The following is a 17,585-nucleotide window of genomic DNA, read 5'->3' on the forward strand; positions in this document are numbered from 1 at the left end:
GGCGGGATTCAGCAGCCGAGTGAGAGCGGTCTTAGGGAGAAGAACATGGCGGCGGCCTTGCTGTTGCTGGTGGTTCCTCCGTGGTCGGCAGCCCCGGGGCTCTTCAGGAACTGTTGGGAGCGACTGCGGCGGAAACTTCAGCAGAGCCGGCCAGGCTTTCCCAGTCTTCCGTGGGGTGCGTAAAGAAGACCGCCGTGGGGAGGGGATGGATGAGGGGGCCCCGGGCAGCGTGGCGGACGCAGCCCTTCCGCATTCCAGTCTGCAGCAGGGGACGTCAGGGACATTTACTTAGAAACAAGAGAAGCTGTGTTTCCTGCCCCCTGTACTCCAAAAATAAAAACAATAAAATTCTGTCACATTCGTACACTGAGTGTTCCCAAAGGGCATTAGCTCCGCATCCAGGGCCGCCACTCCGAGTCCTTCCATCTTTCCTTTTCAGACCTCCCACACCTTAGAGCAGTTTGTCGTTTTCTGTGACGCTCGAGCTCTGTGCAGTTGAATCCTATCCCCTTGTTTCCCCCAGAAGCTAATTTGAATTGGTAGTGTCTTGCGCTCGCTTCGGCAGAACATATACTGAATTGGTAGTGTCTTGGAAATTTAAATTGTCATTGCTTTGATATTTACATTCTATTCCACTTCTAAGGTGTCCCGAACAAGATAATACCCAGGCAGTCTGAACGGAGAACTCGCTATATGCCGAAGCCTACCTGAGCTTCCTGGGATAATCTTCACAATCCCATTAGGTTTCTCCACTTTTCAGCGGAACAAGTAGGCTGAGAAAGGTTCCAAGGTCACACACTCCTTTCAGAACCTGTGCTGTCAATCACTGCTCTTTGCTTAGAAATGCTTCTAGATATATTGAAAAGGAATTCTGTGTGTTTTTAAAACTTCCTAAAATCCAAAGAAGTATTGCAAGTCTGAGGAGTCGCAAAGAGAGGGTAAGGGAATCTCTTTGATTTTACAGTTTAGAAAAACAAGTGAAACGTTGATGGTCACATAAATAAATATAATTCGAAAACTGGTGCGATAGTTCTTTGTCTTAGAGAATAGACGCGACTAAAGAGGAAATGTTATGAAGAACTAAGCGACTTCAAAGGCCTGCCAGGTTCTATGACAAAGGAGCTGACTTAGTTTGAATATAGCAAAAAAGTACCAGTTATTTTAGTGTAGGTCAGAAGTGCATTTTGGAAATCTCAAGCTCAGATTTACTGGTAAAATAATTAGGTATACTCCTCATCAACTGGATGTGGACAATTGAGTGGTCTTCCTTTCGTTTATTACTACCTTTTCCCTGTCTCCCCCCAGTTCCATTTTTCATAAGATGAGAAACTTGGTACAGTTTCACTGATTCATTTCAGCAGGTGCCCTTTAAAAAAAATTATCTTTAAAATTGCTTTGTGTATGAGCTTTAGTATATTTTAATAACTAAGGTTTCTTGTTAAATGTCTATTGAATGCGACATTGTCTATAAATGTTTTCATGTCACTGTTGATTGTTAAAGAGAATATCTGTAAATAGTCATTTAGTAGCTAGAAACCGATTTTGAATCTCCATGTTTTATTTTGTAGGACCAGCATTAGCAGTCCAAGGTCCAGCTACAATTACAGAACCAGCAAATGATAATAATGGAAGTAAGGAGATTTCCAGCCTTTTGGATAGTATCTTTTGGATGGCTGCTCCCAAAAACAGACGCAGCATTGAAGTTAACCGGTGTAGGAGAAGAAACCCTCAGAAGCTCATTAAAGTTAAGGTAGTGTGTTGATTTTTGTGGGTGTGCTTTTTGTCATGACTATCACTGCATATCTTTTTGGTATATTCATATAACCTGTGAGTAAATTATTCTTAATCTTTTATGTCTATTTTTTTCTGGCCTGAATAAAATACAGTATTCTCAGTATGTATGTATGTGTGTGTGTATGTATGTGTGTGTGTCTAAATAATAGGAACACAGTCAAAGAAGGAGTTTGGAATTTGCATAGAGGACTGGTTTGTGAAGAGACTACGTGACTTTTTCATTGTGAACTGTGCCAGTCCTGAACTGTGTGATTTTGAACCATAAATGGATAAACCTCTTAACTGTGGCAGAACCTAAAATTAAAGTTAGAATCAGTAGGTATATTGGATCTTGGGTTTTACTGGCCTTTACATATTTATTCTATTCTTTACTGTGTCCAATAAAATACTGTGAAGGAAAAATCCATAGATAAGTAATAAATACAGCTAACATCTATTAAGTGCCAATCATGTATCTAAGTGCTTTATGTGAATTGTCTCATCAAATCCTCACAACAACCCTCCAAAGTAAACATGGCTTTGCTCATTTTTAGGATGAAGAAACTGAAGCAAAAAGAATTTGCATGTGGGGGCACAACTGTTAAGTGGCGGAGCCAGGATTTGAGTCCTGGCAGTCTAATTCTTGAGCTCAAATTCTTCTCGAGTTTTTGTGTGTGTGTGTGTGTTCCTATCCTCAGACAATTCCAGATCTCCACTCTCTTCATTGGATGCATGGATACACTGTTTTCATTGATCTAGGAAACAAAAAGTATAGTGTTTATGACATTTGATCTGTTAATTTATGGCTTTAACAGCCATGATTTGAACTACTGTATACTCCATGGCATTCCTCAGCAGCAGTGCAGTGCAGATGAAAACTCCAGAAAAGAGAACTTACTTTGATAAGCTTCCACCTTCAGTATTGAACCAAATCCATAACTTAAGCCAAGAAATATTACTGAGTCACTGTTTGTACTGGACTTAAAATCTGGAAGTGAAAAATACTCTTTAATTAAAACAACAATAATTCACACAATTGGTTGAGAGAAATCAAGATTGTACGGATGAGATCTTGCACCAATCTATTACATGATTTCCCTGAGTGTGTTGATTCTGGGGGAAAAGAATAGCCCTTATCCCATGCATTCATTTTCTTCATTGAATTGTTTTCTGCTACATAGAGCATATTATGCTGGGTGCTTTGTCAGAAAAAAGTACCAACTGATTGTGGGTATCTTTCCACTTGAACATGCAATACAGTTTCCGGTGTAGCAGAGTAAAATGCAAAATTGGTGCGGCGAGTAATTTCCAAGGTTCTTTCTTTGTTCCTTTCAGACACTAAAATTCATTCTCATTTGCCTCACAAATGTACGTATGTTAATCTTATGATGTATTTGGAATTTCTTTGATGGCTCCTGTTTACTATTTTTTTCTTTATAAATATTTTTTATTTTATTAAATTTATTGGGGTGACGTTAATAAGATTATGTAAGTTTCAGCTGTACAATTCTATAATATATCATCTGTATGTTGCGTTGTGTGTTCATTACCCAAAGTCAAGTCTCCTTCCATCAACCTATTTGACCCCCTTGTCCCTCTTCTACCTCCCTCAACCCTCTTTGCCTGCTGGTAACTACCATTTTGTCTGTGTCTATGTGTTGTTTGTCTTTTTATTTGTTTTATTTGTTCATTTGTTGCTTTCTGTTTTATATCCCACATATGAGTGAAATATGGTTCTTTTTTCTGATTTATTTTGCTTAGCACGATATTCTCAAGATCCATTGATGTTGCAGATGGCAGTATTTCATCTTTTCCTATAGCTAATGTTTTGGATCTTATATTTAGTAGTAGTCCATTGTATATACTAGGTCTGACAATTAGCCATTGACAATTAGGTTCACGAACTTGTTGCAACAATGTTGCTAACCTTTTTTGATATCAGAGGGATTATTCATTTTGAATTTGTACCAAGTGGACAAACAGTTAACCAGGTTTAGTATTTGGAAGTGCCGAAAAGGCTGCATGAAGAAGTTAGACGACCTGAACAGTTTGCCAACAATTCATGATAATGCACCAACTCACACGGCACTGGCTCTGAGGAAGTTTTTAGCCAGTAAACAAATCACTGTATTGGAACACCCTACTCATCTCATATGGCCCCCAATGACTTTTTTCCTTACCCAAAGATAAAGAAAATATTGAAAGGAAGACATTTTGATGACATTCAGTACATCAAGGGTAATACGACAACAGCTCTGATGGCCAGTCCAGAAAATTGCTTTGAAGGGTGGACTAGGAGCTGGCATCGGTTCACAGCTTCCCAAGGGGAGTACTTTGAAGGTGACTGTAGTGATATTCATCAATGAGGTTTGTAGCACTTTTTCTAGGATGAGTTCACAAACTTAATTGTCCGACCTTGTATATACTACATCTTTATCCAATCATCCATTGAAGGACACAGGTTATTTCCATATGTTGGCCACCCATGAATAATGCTACAATAAACATAGGGGTACATATATGTTTATGGATAAATATTTTCAGATTTTTCGGATAGATACCTAGATGAGGGATTGCTGGGTTATATGGCAGCTCTTAATTGTTTGAGGAACCTCCATACTGTTTTCCATAGTGGCTGTACCAATTTACATTTCCATCACAGTGCATGAGAGTTCGTTTTTCTCCACATGTTCTCCAACACTTACTATTATTTGTCTTCTTGATAATAGCCATCCTAACAAGTGTGAGGTGGTATGTCTGTGTGGTTTTGATTTGCATTTCCCTAACAGCTAGTGAAGTTAAGCATCTTTACATATAGCTGTTGACCATTAATATGTCTTCTTAGGAAAAATGTCTATTCAGGTTGCCTATTTTTTAATTGGATTGTTTGTTGTTGGTTTTCTTGTTGAGTTATATGAGTTCTTTATATATTTTGGATATTAACCCCTTATTGGAGGTGTTTTCAAAGATCTCCCATTCGGTTGGTTGCCTATTTGTTTTGTTGATGGTTTCCTTTGCTGTGCAGAAGCTTTTTAGCTTTATGTAGTCCATTCAATAATTGTTGCTTTTATTTCCCTTGCTTGCCTTTGAGATCAAATTCATGAAATCCTCTCTGAGACCAAGGTCCATAAGTTTAGTATGTATGCTTTCTTTCATATATTTTATTGTTTTGGATCTTATATTTAGATCTTTGATTCATTTTGACTTAATTTCTGTGTATGGTTTCAAATAGCAACCTAATTTCATTCTTTTGTACGTGACTTTCCAATTTTCTCACTACCGTTTATTGAAGAGGCTTTCTTTTCTTCATTGTATGTTTTTGGTTCCTTTGTCAAAAATTAGTTACCCATAAACGTGGGTTTATTTCTGGTCTCTCAGTTCTGTTCCATTGGTCTGTGTGTCTGTTTTCCCTATATCATACTATTTTGATTATTATAGCTTTGTAGTATAATTTGAAGTCAGGCTCCTCCAGCTTTGTGGGTTTGTTCCCCGCCTCCCACCCCCCACGATAGCTTTAGCTAATTGGGGTCTTTTGTGATTCCATATAAATCTGATTATTTTGTTTGTTTGTTTTATTTCTTTAAAAGATGCCGTTGGGATTTTGATGGGGATTGCATTAAATCTGTATGTTGCTTTGGGTGATATGGCCATTTTTACTATGTTCATGATTCCAACCCGTGAACATGGAATATCTTTCCATTTCTTTGTGTCTTCAATTTCTTTCAATAATCTCTTATAGTTTTCAGTGTGTAGGTCCTTCCCATACTTTGTTAAGTTTATTCCTAAGTATTTTATTCTTTTTGTTGCAATAGCAAATGGAATTGCTTTTTCTTTTTCTGAAGTTTCATTTTTAGTATATAGGAATGCAATGGATTTTTGTACATTGATTTTGTATCCTGCAATCTTCCTGTGTTCATTATTTCTAATAGGTTTTTGGTGGAGTCTTTAGGGCTTTCTACATAAAGAGTGATGATGTCTGCAAAAAGTAACAATTTTATTTCTTCATTCCCAGTTTGGATGCCTTTTCAGTCTATCTCTTGCCTGATTGTTCTGGCTAAGAGTTCCAGTACTACGTTGAATAACAATAGTGAGAGTGAGCATCATTGTCTTGTTCCTGATCTTAAAGGAAAAGCTTTCAGTTTTTCACCATTGAGTATGATATTAGCTGAGGATTTGTCACATATGGCCTTCATTATGTTGAGGTACTTTTTTTCTATACCCATTTTATTGAGTGTTTTAATCATAAATGGATGTTGTATTTTGTCAAATGCTTTTTCTGCATCTATTGATAGAATCATGAGTTTTATCTTTTATTTTGTTAATGTGGTGTATCACATTGATCAACTTGCATATGTTGAACCATCCTTGTGCCCCTGAAATGAATCCCACTCGGTGGTGATGTGTATCTTTTTAATACATTGTTGTATAAGATTTGCTAGTGTTTTGTTTAGGATTTTTGTATTCATCAGAGATACTGGTCAGTAATTTTCTTTTTGGGAGAATTGTCCTTGCTGAGTTTTGGTATCAGGGTAATGTTAGCCTTGAGTTAGAAAGTATTACTCAAATGAGTTAGGAAGTATTACCTCTTCAGTTTTTGAAGAGTTTGAGAAGGATAAGTACTTGGTTCTTTTAGAATGTTTGGTAGGATTCACTGGTGAAATCATCTGGTCCTTGACTTTTACTTATGGGGAGGTTTTTCATGATTGTTTCAATTTCCTTACTGTTGATTGGTCTATTTAGATTGTCCAGTTCTTTGTGATTCAGTCTAGGAAGGTTATATATATCTAAGAACTTCTCCATCTCTTATAGGTTATCAAATTTGGTGGTTTATAGTCTTTCATATTATTGTATAGTCCTTTGTGTTTCTGTGGTGTCCTTTATAACTTCTTTCATTTCTGATTTTGTTTATTTGAATCTTTTCTCTTTTTTCCTTAGTGAGTCTAGCAAGAGGTTTGTCAATTTATTAATCTTTTCAAACAACCAGTTCTTTGTTACATTAATTTTTTTCTATTGTCTCTTTGTTCTTCATTTAGCTTAATTCTGCTCTAATTTTTATCATTTCCTTCCTTCTACTGACTAGGTGCATTGTTTGTTCTCTTTTTTTCTAGTTCTTTAAAGTGAAATGTTAGGTTGTTTGAGATTTTTCTTGTTTCTTGAAGTAGGACTACAGTGCTACTGTGTTTCCCCAAAAATAAGACCTAGCGGGACAATCAGCTCTAATGCGTCTTTTGGAGCATAAATGAATATAAGGCCCAGTTTTATTTTACTATAAGACCAGGTTTTATATAATATGTAAGACTGGGTCTTATATTAATTTTTTCTCCAAAAGGTGCATTAGAGCTGATTGTCCAGCTAGGTCTTATTTTCGGGAAACACGGTATAAACTTCCCTCATATTACCGCTTTTGCTGCCTTTCCCAAAATTTTGATGTCATATTTTCATTCTCATTTGTCTCTGTGTATCTCTTCTTGACCCAGTCATTGTTTAGCAGCATGTTGTTTAATCCACATATATGTGGTTTTTCCGCTTTCTTTTTGTAGTTGATCTCAAGTTTCTAAGCCCTGTGTTTGGAGTATATGCTTGGTATTATTTCAGTCTTCTTAAATTTGTTCAGGCTAGTTTTGTGCCCCAACATATGGTCTGTCCTTGAGAATGTTCCATGTGTACTAGAGAAGAATGTTTATTCTGGTGTTCTGTGATGAAAAGCTGTGTATCTTTTATGTCCATTTAGTGTAATGTGTCCATTAAGGTTGATACTTCTTTATTTTCTGTTTGGATGATCTATCCATTACCCTCAATGTGATATTTAGGTCCCCTACTATAATCTTATTTCTGTCAGTTTCTCCCTTTAGTTCTGTTAGTAGTTGCTTTGTGTATTTTGGTGCTCCCTAATTGGGGTATACGAGGTGTGATCAAACAATACAGTGAATGTTTAAATAAAAAAGAATTTATTACAGTAAAAGACACATTGCCGTTCATCCCCCTCAAAATATTCTCCCTCACTTCAAACACACTTATCCCATCATTCTTGCCACTTTCCAAAGCAGTTCTGGAAGTCCTCTTTCATGTCTTTAGTTGCCCTGTTGTGGCTGCCTCAGTGTCCTGAATCATTTGACTTTGGGGAAGAGCCAGAAGTCGCAAGATGCCAGATCCAATGAATAAGGCGGATGAGAACACACCATAATGTTTTTATTTGACAGAAATTGCCGTACCACAAGCGATGTGTGACACAGCATTGTCATAATGGAGAATAATTTTATGGCACACTTTAAAACACACCTTCTCTGAACTGTAGCTCACACCTGACTGACTACACCGAACAAGTTGAAACTTGTCACACACTGTTACTAAAGCTCTACGCGCCTCGTCCCATATTGAAGATCTCTGATTTTCCGTTGAATGGCACTTGGCAGCAGCATTCACTTATTGTTTGATCACAACGGAAAGGCTCCGTGTCATACATCGCTTCTGATACTGCAGTTTCTGTCAAATAAAAACATTACAGGTTGTCCTCATCCATCTTATTCACCAGATCTGGCACTGTGCGACTTCTGGCTCTTCCCCTAAGTCAAAATGACCATGAAAGGTAAACATTTTGAATCGACTCAGGACATTGAGGCAGCCATGACAACGCAACTAAAGACATGAAAGAGGACTTCCAGAACTGCTTCAGAAAGTGGCAAGGACAATGAGATGTGTTCGAAGTGAGGGGGTGGGGAGATGTTGAGGGGAATTAGTGGCAATGTGTTTTTTACTGTAATAATTTTTTTTTTAATTTAAACATTCACCGTATTTCTTGACAAACCTCGTATATTGGTAAGTCTTCTTGGAGTATTGTCCTTTATCATTATAAAATGTTCATCTTTGCCTAGTGTTACCTTTTTTATCTTAAAATCTAATTTGGCTGATATAAATATGGCTACATCCACTTTTCTCTGGATGACATTTGCTTGGAGTTTAATTTTTCAACTCTTCAATTTGAGTCTGTAGTTTTCTTTGCAGATAAGATGTGTCCTGAAGGCAGCATATAGTACAATTGTGTTTTTTCATCCACATGACTACTCTGTGTCTTTTGATTGGTCAGTTCAGTCCATTTACATTTAGGGTGATTATTGATATATGAGGATTGCCTATATCCATTTTATCTTTTGTTTTCTGAAAGCTCTGTGTCTCCATTGTTATTTTTTTCCCTTATGTTTTTGTCTGTTATTTTAGTTTGGTGGTATTCTATGATTTTTTTTTCCCCTGTTTCTTTCTTTTTTTTAACAGGACTTTATTGGGGGAAAGTGTGTCCTTCCAGGACTTCTTTTCCAAGTCAAGCTGTTGTCCTTTCATTCTTAGTTGTGGAGGGCGCCGTTCAGCTTCAAGTTTTTGCCCTTTCAGTCTTAGTGTGGAAGGCGCAGCTCAGCTCCAGGTCCAGTTGCCGTTGTTAGTTGCAGGGGGCTCAGCCCACTATCCCTTATGAGGGTCGAACCAGCAACCTTGTGGTTGAGATGACGCGCTCCAACCAACTAAGCCATCTGGGAGCTCAGTGGCAACTCAGCTCAAGGTGCCATGTTCAATCTTAGTTGCAGGGGGTGGTGCCCACCATCCCTTGCGGGACTCGAGGAATCGAACTGGCAACCTTGTGATTGAGAGCCCACGCTCCAACTAACTGAGTCATTGGGAGTCAGCTCAGCTCAAGGTGCCCTGTAAAATCTTAGTTGCAGGGGGCGGAGCCCACCATCCCTTGCGGGACTCCAGGAGTTGAAATGGCAACCTTGTGGTTGAGAGCCCACTGGCCCATGTAGGAATCAAACCGCCAGCCTTCGGAGTTAAGAGCATGGAGCTCCAACCACCTGAGCCACCGGGCCAGCCCATTTCCTCATTTTTTTATGTTATGCGTCTCAGTTCTGTATTTTTTTGTGTGGTTACCACTGAGTGTATGTAAAAGAAAGTTTTATATGTACAGTAGTCCTTTTTCCTCTGATTGCATCTTATCTTCATTCACCTGTGCAAGTTCTGTCGGTTACCCTCTCCCTTTTTATGTTCCCCTCATCCCCTTCAGTCATAAATTAACCCTTTTTGTGCTGTGTTCATTTTTGAATTGCAGTAACTGTTGTCTTCTTTTTTTTGTTAAGTACTTTTTCCTGCTCTAATCTTTATGTTATACTTAAGAGTTAATACCCTATTCTGAACAAGAGTTGCTTCTGTCTCTCTGTGAGTAGTCTTACTCAGTTTTGTGTCTTTCTGTTTCAGGTAGAAGAGCGTTTGTCAGCATTTCTTGTAATGCAGGTGTTGTAGTGATAAAGTCCCTCAACTTCTGTATGTCTGAGAAAGCCTTTATTTCTCCTTCATACCTAAGCGATAACTTGGCTGGTGATTTCTGTCTTTCAATACTTTGAATATTTGATTCCACATTATATTAAAGCTGTCAGAAATTAATGACTGAGAGAATGCCCAAGGCAGTCAGGGAAAAGAAGATGATAACTTATAAAGGGTTTCTTCTAAAAAAATTCAATGATAATCTAATAGTGTTTTCTTTATAAGTTACCATCTTCTTTTCTCTGACTGCCTTGAGAATTCTGCAATTTCATTAATTTCTGACAGCTTTAATATAATGTGCCTTGGATAAGGCCTTTTTGGATTGAGATGATTAGTTGTTCTGTTAGCTTCTTGGATTTGAGGATCCAGTTCTTTGGGAAGTTCTTGATTATTTGTTTGAATAGGCATTCTGTTCCCTTCTCCCTCTCCTTCTGTTATATTCGGTATTATATTGCTCTTTCTGAAGGAATCAGAAAGTTCTTATAGAGTTCTTTCATGTCTTTTTAATTCTCAAGTCTCTCTCCCATCTGAGTCATTTCTAGATTTCTATCTTCAATATCACTAATCTTCTGTCTGGTCTGCTATATTCCCTAGGTTCATTCTTCATCTCACTTACTGAGTTTTTCAGCTCCAGAATTTCTGGGTTTTGGTTTTTTTTATAGTTTCAATCTTTTTGGTAAAGTATTACTTTTGTTCATTGATTTTATTTCTGAATTCATTCATCTGCTTTTATGATTTTACTTCTATCTTGTTGAGTTTTTTCCGAGCTGCAATCTTGAGTTCTCTGTCATTTAAATCACTTATTTCCATGTCATTAAGTTTATTTTCTGGAACTTGTTTATTTTCTTTCTCCCTGTTGAGGTGGGTGTCCTCTCTGTGACAAGGTCATCTTGGTCTTCAAGGCACTACCCCCATGGGGGAATGTGCTGAGTGATGGGGCTCTGGACCTGTGCAATCCTCGCACTGCTTCCTGTGACTAGATACTGCTAGCAGTGTTGTACTATCGGAAGTGTCCCAGATCCCTCCACTGGGCTCCACTGCAATAGGTAGGGGCTGGGTGGGTGGGTGGGGAGGCTAGTTAATGTGTCTGTGGCTTTGCTTTTCTCTTGGTAATGGCAGCTCCCAGGCATCAACTGCCATATGTCCGTATCTCCATCCCTGGCAGTGGGTTGAGTCGCAGTGTGCGCCTGTGGCTCAGGAAGAAATGTTTCTGCCCAGCCAGAGCTGCCAAGAGTGTGTGCTGTTACACAACACCTGCACTACCACAACATCTACTGGGGCTGCTGTGAGCTCTTGGAGGGTGAGGGGCAATGGCTGTGCACCTGTGGCCTTGTTTTTTGCCTGGTGATTGCTGTTGCTAGACCACAGCTGCCATTCCTTTGTGTTCCATCTCTGCCCATTGTTGGGCTTGGCCAATGTGTGCTGACCACCCAGGTAGGAATGTTGACTCTATCCCTCTGTTCCTTAGTGCTGCAGTGTGTGCTGTGTAACCCAACACTTTCCCTGCTACCCAGTCTGCTGGGGCCTGGGGTAGTAGTGAGCTCCTGGCTGTGTCTTTGGCACTAATCTCTGTTCTTCCCCATTCCCGCCTGCCCTGTTTCTTCCAATACACCCACTTTCAGATGTTTCAATACAAGGATCTCTCAGACGTGCTTGTATGTTGAGAAGGAAATCCTTTGTGGAATTATAGCTGTCCAACTTGTATAATAACTTCAAGGGGAGAGGCCTCAAGGTCCCCTTACACTGCCATGCTGCTTACATTATTTCTATTTTTCTTCAAATTTCAAGTCTGGTATTAAACACGTCAGAAAAACTTTAAAAGTTGTAATTGTCTCATTAAAGTTGGGTAGACATGTATAAAAACTCATCAAAATACCCTCAGATTGTAATAAAACAAGTTTTACATTAAGGAATAATCAACATTCATGTATAAAAAGAAAAATTACACCATCTATCAACTATACTTCATGCAGGAATTTGACTGACACTGTGATTAATCAGGGGAAGCCAACTTATAATGTGTTTATAATCTTGTTTTTCCCAGGACAGATTGAAAGGAAAGTGAATTCCTTTTTGTTAGAGGTTTAGTGTTTGAAGATGGGGGAGTAGGGCACATTAAATGGCTGCTGTGTAGATTCAAAGTCAGTAGACCAGAGTTCTGGCCCCAGTTTTTCTAATTTAAATTTGATGTTGTTTGCATGCAGTTTTCCTATTAAACTGAGGTTGAACTAGATGGTATATGACCTCATGCAGCATGAATATTCTAAGAAAATTCAAAAACATAACAATCATCACTCCTGTCAGTAATTATTTGTTCATTATTTTGCCTTTTGTTTATTTGTTTGTTTTAAAGAACAACATAGACGTTTGTCCTGAATGTGGTCACCTGAAACAGAAACATGTCCTTTGTGGCTACTGCTATGAGAAGGTGTGCAAGGAGACTGCAGAAATCAGAAGACAGATAGGGGAAACAGAAGGGGGCCCTTTTAAGGCTCCTACCATAGAGACCGTGGTGCTGTATGCGGGAGAGACACCGTCTGAACAAGATCAGGGCAAGAGGATCATTGAACAAGCCAGGAAGCGACCATCCTGGTTCACCCAGAATTGACACCAGAGATGTTTAAAGGATAACTTAACATAAAACATTTCTCCTGAAAGAGAGAAAGAATCTTTGTTTTTAATATTTTGTGCTTATTTTAAAAATCATCAATATAGCTTAAAACATTCTTAATGAGTAGTTTTGTGTGGATAATTTGAAGAATGTATCAGGAGTAAAGTCTGAAAATCTTTGTTTATGCAAAGGCAGTGGATTTATATGTCTGTTTCTATTATAAGTTTTTAAGTAAACTAAATTTTCAAGGCCAGAACAATAAAACTAATTTAAAATTCATATGAAGAGTTATGTTTGACTCTGCTTTTGTTTGGTTTGCTAGTGGTTTTTATTACACAAGAATACTTACACAAATAGTTTTGCTTAAGTGACACCTGGAAATAGGTTATTATTTGAATTCTGGGTAGTGTTTTGTAAGATGGTAGTTGTAACAGTAAGAAAAAGTTTGCTCTGTTTTTTTTTGTTTTGTTTTGTGTTAACCAACTAACATTGCATTTGGTGGAATTTATATGGGACATACTATGTTAATTTACTTAGAAATAGTTCTTGATATTTTACATTAAATCAAAATGACATTCAGAATTTATCAAATGGCTTAAATGAGATTTGCAATTTATTGTTTTGGGAGAGACCCTTTTAAAAGGAGACATGAGTAGTAATACACAGAAAGTGTGCTAAGGATGTGGCCTGTAATTACATATTCCTTTGAGTATGTCCTTTTAGTTTATTTTACATTTTATCATGATCTCTTAAATGCTATGTGTCATACTTAAGGTAAGTAACTTGAGGTAACATCAATGATTCAGGAAAGCTAAGGCTAACAGGTCCATACCTGAATCTACCCCTGCTTACCAAGCCTCTTAGTTGTGGGTCTTACGAGGTGGCAGAGGACTGTTTGCAGGTAGACCTAGTGAGAGTATGTGGGCAGAGTCACTTTCCTGTTGCTGTTCATGGACAGATGAGCGGTAGGAAATGCATCCCCAAATTAGATAGCAAAACCAGATGTTTAGTTTATGTCAAACCATGTCATAAAGGAGAGTGCCTAGCACTATTTTTGAAGAGGTTGTCCCCTCAGTTATAACACATTTTATCACTATTCCTCCAGTTTTTACTATCAGAAAGCATCAAGAGTGAATTCTTAGGTCGGTGCAAAAGTAATTGCGGGTTTTGCAATTTAACCTGTTAAACCACAATTACTTTTACACCAACCTAATAAATCATTTATGCAACTGATTCATATTGATTCATACACGTTCTAAACATTAGAAACGAACTCATCTCTTCTTAACCCCTACAACACATCAAGATGCTGAAACATTTACTAGGCACTTTTGGAGGGAGAGATTCAAGTTATGTTTATTTGGAAGAGGTGGGTGAGGAGATACATGTCACCTCTGAACTTGGTAACACTTCCCAACATCTTCCTGTCTTTAACAAGTTCTGGGCAGATCAAGTGAAAATCTAGTGTCTGACTCTTCCATTTCCCTGCCAGTGTCCTCATTGTAACCTTAATCATCTCTTTCCTGACCTGTTAAGGTGTACTTTCCAATTATTAGTTTCCAGTCTTCTCATGTTTCTAATTTCCTTTAATAATTTTATATTACCAAAATAATCATTGTAGTTAATGAAGCAATGCAAAGTATATAAACAGAAAGTTAATCATTTCTTTACCACCACACCTACCACACCCCCACGGTATAGATGCTTCTAAATGCCACATTACCCCACCATATTCTGATCATGTCACCCCTGATCAAAACCAGGCTCCTAATTAAACCCTCTCTTGTGTCCTCATGATCTGCCCATGTCTTTGCCCATCTTCTAGCACAGTGTAATAATTACACACTCCACTCCTCAGGCTGTTAAAATCATTACCAAATGTAGCAGACATTGTTGTGCACCTTCTCAGCATGCATTACTCTAGCATTATCTTCACTTGGCTTCACTCTTTTCCTCCTACCTTACTGAGTCTCCATCTCAGACTCCCTTCTCCCAGCTTCTTAACTTTGGAGTGTCCAAGTCTCGATCCTTGGTGATCTCATCCAGTCTTACAGCTTTAAAAAGCAACTACACGTTGAGGCCTTTCAATTTGGTATTTCTAGCCTGGGCCTTTCCCCTGAAATCAAGGCTCATATTCAGCTGTCTACTTGCCATCTCCAGTTGAATATCTAACAGACAACTTAAACTCAATATCTCCAACTCAGAATCTTTCCCAGTCTCTCTCAACAGTTCTCTCCCAGTCCTTTTCCCCTCTCCCCAGTCTTCTCCATTTCAGTTTATGGCAACTCCATTCTTCTCATTGCTCAGTCCCCAAACCTACCTTAAGCAAATCCAAATTCCCATTGGTTCCACATTTAAAATATACTGAGAATCTCCTCACCACCTGCACAGCTACCACCAGATCAGCCCCCGGTTGTCTAGAATACCAAAATACTCCACTACTGTTCTTGCTGCCACCTTGGTTTCCTATAGTCTATTCCTAGCACAGTAGCTGAATCCTTTCAAAACAGTCAAGTTCTGTCTCTCCTCCCTTCAAATTCCTATATTCAAAACCCTAAGGTGAAACATGCAGATACATACATGAGGATTTTTACTTTATACAGTTTATATTCCTTGTGAATAAACTGAGTTTTGGTAAATCAGAAATATTTTAGGTGTCCTATGGGTGATCCCATTTAAAGAAATTGTGATACTCTTAAAAATACGATTTCTTTTATCATTTTGTATGGTGTGACTTTTAAATTCAAGATTTCTTCTTTAAAGAAAGACAAAGAGTAGAGGCCTTTCCAACATTCCTGGTATGGGGATCACTTTAAGTGTCGCCTCAGAGAACTAGATCCTATTCCGGCCCCCACTTTCCCACATGCAGTTGTTAGGTTTCAGGAGCAGGATTAGTCCCTCAGTATTTCTGAGGGACTTAGTACAGTAAATCTGTACTAAGGAACTCTCTGTGTATGATTAGTTTTTCTTTTGCTGGCGCACATACAAAAATAGATGACCTCTCCCTCTCCCTCTCTTTTCCCCTCTCCCTTTCCCTCTCCCTCTCTTTGCCCCTCCCCCTCTTTCTCCCCCTCCCCCTCTTTTTCCCCCTCCCCCTCTTTCTCCCCCTCCCCCTCCTCCCTCTCCCTCTCTTTTCCCCTCTCCCTCTCCCTCCCCCTCCCCCTCCCTCTCCCTCTCCCTCTCTCTCTCTTTTCCCCTCTCCCCCTCCCTCTTCCTCTCCCTCTCCCTCTCTCTTTTCCCCTCTCCCCCTCCCTCTCCCTCACCCTCTCCCTCCCTCTCCCTCCCCCTCCCTTTCCCTCCCCTCCCCCTCCCCGTCTCCCTCTCCCTCTTTCCCCTCACCCGTGAGGAGCAGCGTCATCCGTGTCCTATACTGGTGCATAACATTTTAATTGTGCCTGTGGCTGCATTACCTCTCTTCCAGCTGCGGACTTCTTTCGTTTGTACAGCAGAGGGCAACCGAGAGCCAGTCAGTCCCTGGTGCTCCAGCCCACTCTTCACCCAGCTTTTTCTACCTTGTTGGAAACACTTTCTGCAATGGCCATGCCTTTGTGTATCACACTCCCTCTTCTCTTGTCCGTTGACCTCCTGTGCCTTCCCCTTCTCCACGTTTGTGGACTTGCCAGTGAGTAGTGCAAGGACGATAGCAAAGCTAGAAGGCCAACATGTTCTGGTCTCCTGGACCCTGTCATTCAAGCTCAGAAACACCTTAACAGTTCCAGCCTTGAAACCAAACCCGAGAAGTGCCATCATCACCAGGCATCCCGGGTTGCTTCACTAGGGGGCAGCAGCTGAACTGCGCTGATTCCTCCAAGAATGTAATCACCGGGCAGGTCCCACAATACTGGGAACGTTTAGTCTGTTTCTACCAAAGGCATCTGCCGGTGGAGAGCAGACCGCATTACTGCAGAGGACAAAGGGCGGGCTGCAGCGCTGAGCGAAGGTGCTCGGCTTACCCCTCTGCTTGTGCTTCTGCTTTGCTCTCTCGCTGGGGACTCTCCTCCACCCTCTTCTTGCCCAACCCTCACCTTTGGGGTGCACGCAGCCTCCTTAATTATCAAGTCCTTACGGAGAGCTTTTTGCAAGTTAAAAGCCCAGAATGCAACTGCTTTGTACTTAACCCTTCAAAATTCTCAAACATTAACGTTTCAGAGACTAAAACGAAGTACGGATTTTCTCATTGACATTCCTCTAACCTGTAGTTCTCAACCAGGGGCCATTCCAGGCTAGGGACAGGAAATGTCTCAAGACATTTTTGGTAGTCACAATTGGGTGGGGGGAGTGCTACTAGCTTCTAGTTGGTAGAGAGCAGCGATGATGTTAAACATTTCCCCATCAGATTCAATAATTTTGAATAAAATTTGTGGCATGAAAATATTTTAATTTTCTAAAAGTCTCACTTCCATCTTTTCTTTTCCATACTTTAAACTCTCAGGATGAACTTCAGGTTTAAGCCTCTGGGTCTAATTTTCCTGTTGATCTCCAGACCTATAGATCCTAATATACCCAAGATTTCCATTATCATGTCACATCATAGCCTAACAACTCTTCCAAATATTTCCCCCTAAACATTTCCTTATCTCGTAGCCTGGCTTGGTTCACTTACTCATTCAATAGATACCTGTTGTGTCTAATATTTCATCCAACTATAGCACACCTACACTTGGCTAATCGACATTTCAGGATTAGCACATGGAAAACAGAACTCTTGATCACATGCCACCCCACCCCCCCAGCCAAATCTGTACCTGACCCAAATCGACCTTGATAAAACGCCTCCTGTGAAGTGGCTCCAGCAAAACCCTAGTCGTTCTCCATTTCTTTCTTCTTATCCCTCATGCAATTCATAAGCACCTCCTCTTGACTTTCCCTCTATACCTGAGTCCTGAGTGGCAATTGA

At 39.6% G+C, this 17,585-nt stretch overlaps 1 protein-coding gene across 1 annotated transcript; it reads left to right on the forward strand.

Annotated features, from left to right (window-relative positions):
• Window positions 1-3: 3 nt before the first annotated feature.
• MRPL32 (mitochondrial ribosomal protein L32) lies at window positions 4-13,285 on the forward strand. The gene is made up of 3 exons (XM_081080132.1): window positions 4-175; window positions 1,569-1,750; window positions 12,431-13,285. The coding sequence occupies exons 1-3, from the start codon at window positions 46-48 to the stop codon at window positions 12,683-12,685; spliced, it is 567 nt and encodes a 188-aa protein (XP_080936258.1). The 5' UTR covers window positions 4-45; the 3' UTR covers window positions 12,686-13,285.
• The last annotated feature ends 4,300 nt before the right edge of the window (window positions 13,286-17,585 follow it).

Source organism: Rhinolophus hipposideros (genome assembly GCF_964194185.1).
Source record: "Rhinolophus hipposideros genome assembly, chromosome: 18".
In the NCBI taxonomy this organism is placed as follows: domain Eukaryota; kingdom Metazoa; phylum Chordata; class Mammalia; order Chiroptera; family Rhinolophidae; genus Rhinolophus; species Rhinolophus hipposideros.